We start from the raw sequence: 7,898 nt of genomic DNA on the forward strand, positions 1-7,898 counted from the left end.
AGGATGCCTTTTCTTAAGTCGTTGCTCTTTTTGCGTTATTCAATATAACACCGATCAATTTAAATTGCGTGTTAACGAGTTGCTTTCAGTTTATTCTTCCGGCCATTTTTCATTTTGACTTCTGAGCTACCATTTCAGTTGAGTTTCAAAATTGCGCAACGGTGGACGACCCTTGAGCAAGTTAGAATGGCCATAATGAATCACTGTAGCCACTAAAATCTGAGCTAGTTTCGAAAACTGTTTGCAAAACTCCTGTGACGCAATTTAAGGAAGCACAGCTCTACACTTACAATAGAAACAAGCCGTAATTTGCTATTACAACTCTTCTGAAAAGCCGAATTCAAAGCGTTCAGTTAAACAAAGACCCAACAAAGAGTTACACGCCTTTCAAGGCATGATGACGCAATTTTTAAAGACACAGAAAGCTATTTTGAAGACGTTTCTAGATGCGAATTTCTTGAGAATGAGTGCTCTCAGAGTTGTATTAGGGTTGCAAAAACACCGCCATTTTAAGGTGGCTCTAGCCGCTCTCTGTGTGTGTCCCTTACGTACGAGTGTTTGTTTCGCCACGATTACGATGTTTATATCAACCACGCCTACAGCTACTAATTACACATCAGCGAGCGCTTTCGCTTGGCTTCATTGTCGGTCGCACGAGTATTAGATTTTAAAACGCGGCAAACGCCCTTCTGTCTAAATCAAACAGTATCTCCTAAACAGTAATCCTGTCTGCCTTCAACAAATCCGTGTTTATTGAGCGGCTTGCTCAAATACTTGATTGTTTTCATGCTGATTAGACGCCAAACGAAAAAAATAAAATAATTCCTTGGCTTTCCACAAATTTTTCATGAAGTGAACAAATTTTTATAGTTCAATAGACCGTTATCTGGGTAAAAAGTTGAAAATAACATCAGAAGTTTATTCCCCTTCTCTTAAAAAGGTATCAAACACTTTCCCCTCTGTAATCCCATGTCTACAAGCCTTCCTTGCGATGGGCCGTCAACTGAAATTTGTGATGAAATGATTTACAACAGCAAGCCGAAATTTCCTTCCATGAAACTTTGTAACTCGCAAAAGAAGCTGTCTTTTTGGTTCTTTATCACTGACACAATCCCACAACGGAGGCCTGCGGGAAACCAGTTTAACTTCACAATTTTGCATTTTTGACATTTTCTTTTCGATTCTTTGGCCTCCTCGCCGTGCAGCATCACACGCGCGGCGCTCGCCCCGGCTCGTGCGCCTACCACTGCACGTTTTTCGCGCCACGGCTGAAGCAGTGTCTCAGTTGCCTAAAGGCTGGTTCTCATATGATCGCCCCGATCGTCTCTGTCGCTTCTGTCGTTTGCAAAGTCTGAGGTGATTGGAGCAAGCAAACTTTTTGAAGCGACAGAAGCGACAGAGACGATCGGGACGATCATATGAGAACCAGGCTTAATGAAACCACAATAACTATGTCAAACCACATTTTCCACCTTCTAATATCTATACTTCACGTTTAAAGCACAGGAAATCAAAGGTATGCTTGTCCAAAACTGACTAGCTTTTGTCACAATTTCTCCAAACTAGTAATATAAAAGCCCGGGTATAAAAGGTGTACAAAATATAGTAGGGTGAATTTGTATGTGGATTATGAAAGTTTTTAAAAGGGCTTATTGCATTACTAGCTGATGTGTAGCAATTCTTTCAGTTTTTTATCCATTTTTATACATTCCGACAAAAATAGGTGCTTGGGAGTAACGAAACTACGAACCTTCAACGGATCATGGTTAAAGTTTCAATTGTTTTCTCATGTTGGCTTATTTCCCGAATCCATAACTCCCGTGTAAGACTTCCGGATGTAACAGTCTGTATAAAACGATCGAATTTAAGAACTGTGGGAACAAAATGTTGTCAATAAAGATGCTAAACTCAATAAAAGCGTGCAAATATCCGACTGGTCTCCATACATCCTTATACTTAAGCTGGTAGAAGTCAGGATAATTCTGTTTTGGTGACCGGATATATTGCTTTCTTGCTTGTTATTTGCCTGATTGTACGTCGGAATATACAGGGGAAAAACGTTTTTAACCTTCCAAATTGTCAATAGGGTTAAAAGCGACCTTTTTCTAATGGTTGAAATGTTTAGCAGAAATAAGTTGCCGGAACTAACCTGAAAATGGGTCAAAAACAATAGCAAATCTGTCACTTTATCATTAAGTTAATAAGTGAAGTTATGGACTGCTAAGCACTTAGACGGCGTGTGAAAAAATTATCAGCCCTCTGATACAAGTCAGACACGACATTTGTAGACTTAGTTGCGGGTGGCAAACGCGATATACCACGTCGGCTCACTTATCATCGATACAGTGCAGTGGTCAGTCATTTGCCGATATCGCTAATTAGCTTAGGTATTTTCTAGTGATTGGGCAAAGCAAATCAAGCTAAGCTTAAGACAGACAAGATTTATTCAGCCGCCCAAGACTTTGGAATTTTAATTCTCGAATTTGATTTATATTGATGACAGGTTCCGTTCTTGCCTTCCTGTCTGCGTGGGGTCACTGGCACGTGCGCCAGATTCTGTTGTCAGTTTCTTTCGACCTCGACTAACACTTCATTAAATAATGGCCGTAACAGAAACCTTTTCCCCTTAGGCCATGCCTTAAAATCGTGTTATTGTGCCTGTCTTAACTGAACCCTTTGGAACACACTTAGCGTTTGCACAGTTTTAACCCGTACTCTTTGTCTTTTAACTGTGGTGTTTTTGCATAACAAAACTCCAGCACAGCGAAGAATAATGAAGAGACAGTGAAAAAATGTTCTTTATTCTCGGACCGTGGGAAAGATTTGAACGCTATTGTCATGAAAATCCACCTTGTAAACCGCAGAGTAATTCTTGAGTCGAGACAATTCCAGTACAAATGAAAAGAGTGACAATGGCTTTAGACGCTGTTAAAGTTGTATCACACGTGCATGTCATTTGACGCTTCGCTGGAGCTCCTTATTTAAATACGCTACGTGTAAATGAGACACTAAACGCTCCGCAGGAAAACCATTAAGAACTTATCACGATTTCATCGCGTCAATGTGATAACCTCGTGCCAAAAACCAAGCTGTCAGGTTGACTAGACGCTTTTCCGGCGCGAAATTATTGTGCTCTGTTTGGGCTCTCTTGGCCTTTCATCGAGGTACTTCAATTGTAGATCTTTTGTTTTCAGCTTGTGTATACTGTCTTTTTGTGAGTAACTCAGCACAGGCGCTGCTTGTTCAATTAGCCAATCAGCGTGGAGTGGTCTCACGCTCGTCACGCGCCGATGGCGACGTCAAAGCTTTGTTCGTTGTAGTTTGTCGTGCGACCAACACAACTGACCAATCAGAGATGACTGTTCCCACGACCTACCCATTGAGAAGGTCAGCCGCATTGTTCTCAGCTGTTAGGATAATTGTTCTTGTAAATGTGAGGGTAAATATTTACGATTAATGACACAAGGCCAAAAGAATTTTCCCACGAAAGCCGCCATAAAACGTGGATGCTTGGCACACGACCGACACACGCATTTAGCGCTCGATCAGTTCACAACTCGCGGAGATCACATTCACTCTCGATCCAACATGGCGACTGCAAACTTCTACAATCAGCCACAATCAGACTACGTCAGCAAAATTTTAACTGAGAAACGAAAGGTAGGTCTCGATACACATCAGTAACTCAAACGTCCTAATATTTATAAACATTTTTCTGGGTTTATATTACTTATGACCGATATTTAACGATGTTTTTATTGTGATTCTTTAATAGGCGAAAAAACCTCTCATGGAAAAGATGCGAAGGGCAAGGATAAATGACAGTCTAAACGAACTGAAATCTCTTATTCTTGAGGCTTTACATAAAGATGTAAGTAGCTTTGAACGATATTTAACATTTAAAAAATCAAGTTTCGCTGATGAATTTTAAAAGTCATTTAAGAACATTTACTTACAATTATTTCGCCGTTAATTTTTCAGGCTTCACGATACTCCAAGATGGAGAAAGCCGATGTATTGGAAATGACAGTCCATTATTTACGCGAGCTTAAAAGAAGGGAGCAAAAACATCAAGGTACGTTTATTTTTGTTTTATTTTGGGTCTTGAAGGAGTTCTTAAATTGCTTTTCGCCCACGTTTAATATCACTGATATCGCTTGTGTTTCCGGAATATTCAAGAGATTGCTCAAACGTTTATTTGCCAAATAGCTGGCGTCATGCTTTGGAATACAGTTCGAACAGAAAGTATTTTAGCTTCTAAACTACGATTGAAAATTTTGTCGAACATCTAATTAAGACTCCTGCGATGTTTGGAAATTTAGTCTTTTCCTTCAATTAATAGTCTCCAACAACAAGAAGTCTCCAGAATAATTTCTTCGAGTAAATATCTGATTTATTTGACTGGTGGCTCATGGAATATCTCTTTCGTTTACAGTTGTGGATCCTACAGAGTACAGAGCAAGCTATGTACAGTGCGCCACCGAATTTACAAGAAAAATGACGTCACCCGTACCTGAGCCAAAGGATCAAGTCGAAGCGAACTTCCTTGCGCACCTTGCATCTCGTTGCCAAGGAAACAGCCCAAATACCACTGTAGCCGCCGTACCTGTGTTCAGTACGGAGAGTCTTCGATACATGGCACCCTTACAACCTGTCATGATCCCGTTCCCGTCACCTCCACCATCACCGCTACATGTCTCGCCCGTATTACCCGTCTCAACAAGTCTGACACGAGATATTGAACCTGTATCACCTGCTTCGATAAGCAAGACACGAGATACGAGATTTATTTCATCGCAAGAACCCAAACTTGCAACGCCTGTCCAAGGCGCATCGCTTTGGAGACCGTGGTAGAAAAAAGAAAAACTTAGAAACTTTTATAAAGACAATGTTTGTTAAAGACTTGAATAGCAATTAGAGAATCGCTTAATAGTACAGAGTCTTTCTCGCCTCAGGTCGCTTTGAAAATTATATTTTTGTACTGATTTGAATCAAATATGTAAATAATAATGATACACGAGAGTTTCGTGAGAACATGTACAAAAACTGTAAATAGAAAAAAAAAGAAAAGAGCTTATGGAATTGATACGTATATTTTTACAGCTGAAATTAAATCCTCGACAAAACCGAAAGTTGGAAAGTCGAAAACAGAAAAGTGTTTATAATAAAGAAAACCATTCACCCGAGAACTAATGGCTTGTTTTTCTCGCATTTGTTTTTGTTTAAAGAACAATAGCTGTAATCCCTCAAAAAGCTATCGATATGAAACCTTCACGAAACTGACGAAATCTCAGCCGAAGTTACATGGCTTCAACAACGAACTCAACCATTTTCCATAAATACTGAGCAAGAATTCAAACCTCTATGAAAAAATAAAAGTTCAGATGATTTTGCAAGTTCAGTTGGTTCCGCATGAATTCTAAACAAAACATGTGCTAACGAAATTAAAACGGAAACACGCGGTCATCATGAATCTTTTTGATTAAATCTGAATACCCTCAAATTCTCACTTTTGTTCTTTCAGCTCCTTGGTGTTGCATTTTCCCTTAATCAAAAATCTCCGCACGCAATCATATTTGTTTGCAAACCTCTAAAAAGAACTATTTTCTTTTTTTCTGTCCTATATAAGTACTTTTGAAACAAAAGTTTATATTTTATCCGAGAACAACTGATAAATACAACAACGGAAATATCTTGGACATAACTTGCACATGTTTATTAAATTAGTTTAGATCGAAAGAGTCTTAAAACTTCGATAAGTTCTTTTGTATGCACATTTTATGTTATTAATCGATTGTTTTGTATTTCCGTTGACTTTTCTGCCTATTGGGAGGAGTTGAGTTTGTTTAATTAATTATATACATATATGTTTTGTTTAATTTACTTGCCCTGTCGGTCTTGAAAAAAAAGATATGACTTCAGACCTTCTAACTAAAGTTCATAAAAACAAGTTAGGCCTTCGGTTCAGGGAAAAAAATATAATAGTATATAGATAAAATGCACTTTAACTGGATACGACAAAGAGAGGCTGTTATCACAATTAGAACTAGTTGGCATTGCATTTATAGCTCTTTTTGTTCAAACAATTACAGCCAGGGCATACCAAAAAAGCCTTAATTCATCGACCAACCGCCATACCGTAAAATACCGGTTATAAATCCTGGGTTTATACGGCTTTGTTAGGGCTTATGACTGGGAAATCTCATATACTGGGGGCCCGGGGCTTTATAAGTGGCATTAAAAACACGGTTTGGAAATAAGTGAACAATTTTAATAAAAGCTCTTTTTACTTATCATTTTATGAGCGTTGACTTTTAAAAATTCACTCTGATTAAACATTTTGATCTGCACTTATGCTTTACCTATAATTCTGTAGAAGTACAATGTTGTGTAAGGACGTTTGTACTGAAGTTGATTATGAAGTTCAAGACCTGGCTGCCATACTGAGTTTTAATACGCTTAAAAACTCGAGCTAGTCGTGAACGAAAATTTCAGGAAAGCGGACTAATCGCTAGTTCCGCGAATAGGTCACAGCTTTTGAATTGTCATCGTTTAAAGTCGTTTGCCACAAGAAAATCTATTATTTATGCTACTCGTATCGAAATCGAAAAACTAAAGAAAGTTGACGACAAAGAAGTAGTAACTCTACTTAGAACTCTGATGCGCGATTTTCTTACAGAAACAGCTTTCACTTCCCAGGATCCAAACGTTAATTTTACTTTCTAACAATTCTCGTACATTTCTCTTTTTGTTTAAAGAATATAGTGGTACATCACCAAACTTCAACAGTTGGCAGGAACATAACAGGTAAGGCAAGAGGATCTAAGAGTAGAGTGATGGGCCAGGCTCTATTTCGATTCAGTCGAATTCGCATTGTATTCTGAACAAAAAGTTTACTTTTCGATTTAGCGAAAATGTAGTACATCGCCTTCAAGGCTGATTTAGACAGTACGAGTTTTACCTTAGGATTGTCGCATGTAACATAATTTAACAAGACATGCCTTGGGGGTATCATTTACACGTTGCATCTTTATCGCAACAATTTTGAAGCTCGTGTATCGTGAAGTAAAAGCTGACCGTGCGAGTCGGCGATGAGAAAGAAAGGGTTTTGTGATTCCCAGTGAACGTCCAAAAGTAGATTATTCGAATTCAATCGCGTTCTCTAGTTACTTTCTTTGTTGCACTCTGTAATCTTGTCATTGACTTGAAAAGTCAATCGTATGAGCAAAGAAAGGGAGTTTTTAGTTGTAAGCAAAGAAAAGGCAAAGAGAAGGCTTTGTTATGCTTATATACATTCAAAAACAGTTAAGGTAAGTTATTAGAATTAGGTAATTAAACAACGTTGCACTCTATAAGTCAATGACCAATTGAAGGAAAAAATCGTACAATCTTAGGCCTTTCTTACAATGAAAAGCTATTGTTTTTCTCATAAGCGTCAAAAAGTAGGTCTTTTTAGAATTAATTAAATTACGATCTCTTGCTCTCTTTGTTTAGTTGCACTCTATAATCCGGCCTTTGACTTGAATAGGAATGACCAATTCACGAAAGAGCCCAAAACGAAACTTTTACCTCCAAGAGACTTCGTTTACAAGTCAAGTGCCTTCATATTGAAGTATCTCCTGTTACTAGGAAAGAAATAACTTTTTAAAGCAATAGAAACCGCCAGTAAGATAACATGAAAATTCAGAGAATAGTCCCAAAGGATTATGTACTATTTTTGTTTAAAGGCCTCGCTTTGGTGGGAATACTGCACGAAAGACTTGCAGGTGTAAATAAGTGAAACTGATTCATGTCTTATCGTCAGACTACTGAACATAACAGACCATTTCGACTCATTCAGCCAACTTTCATTCAGATCTTCTCTTCAAATAGTAGTCTGTTATAATGACTTAAAATTG

General features: G+C 38.3%; 1 protein-coding gene across 1 annotated transcript; it reads left to right on the forward strand.

The window, feature by feature from the left end:
• The first annotated feature begins 3,021 nt into the window (after nt 1–3,021).
• On the forward strand, nt 3,022–5,189 carry LOC144629288 (transcription factor HES-4-A-like). The gene is made up of 4 exons (XM_078487506.1): nt 3,022–3,660; nt 3,776–3,871; nt 3,982–4,075; nt 4,436–5,189. Exons 1-4 carry the CDS (start codon nt 3,457–3,459, stop codon nt 4,852–4,854), a joined length of 813 nt encoding a protein of 270 aa, XP_078343632.1. The 5' UTR covers nt 3,022–3,456; the 3' UTR covers nt 4,855–5,189.
• The last annotated feature ends 2,709 nt before the right edge of the window (nt 5,190–7,898 follow it).

Source organism: Oculina patagonica, chromosome 10 (genome assembly GCF_052425735.1).
Source record: "Oculina patagonica isolate OP01 chromosome 10, crgOcupat, whole genome shotgun sequence".
Classification (NCBI taxonomy): Eukaryota; Metazoa; Cnidaria; class Anthozoa; order Scleractinia; family Oculinidae; genus Oculina; species Oculina patagonica.

What these genes read in the sequence shown, in the direction of transcription:
- LOC144629288 (XM_078487506.1), top strand. Translation starts at nt 3,457, where the DNA reads ATGACACAAGGCCAAAAGAATTTTCCCACGAAAGCCGCCATAAAACGT. An exon ending in TTTTAACTGAGAAACGAAAG is followed by an intron (nt 3,661 to 3,775) that starts GTAGGTCTCGAT and finishes ATTCTTTAATAG; the next exon opens with GCGAAAAAACCTCTCATGGA. An exon ending in TTGAGGCTTTACATAAAGAT is followed by an intron (nt 3,872 to 3,981) that starts GTAAGTAGCTTT and finishes TTAATTTTTCAG; the next exon opens with GCTTCACGATACTCCAAGAT.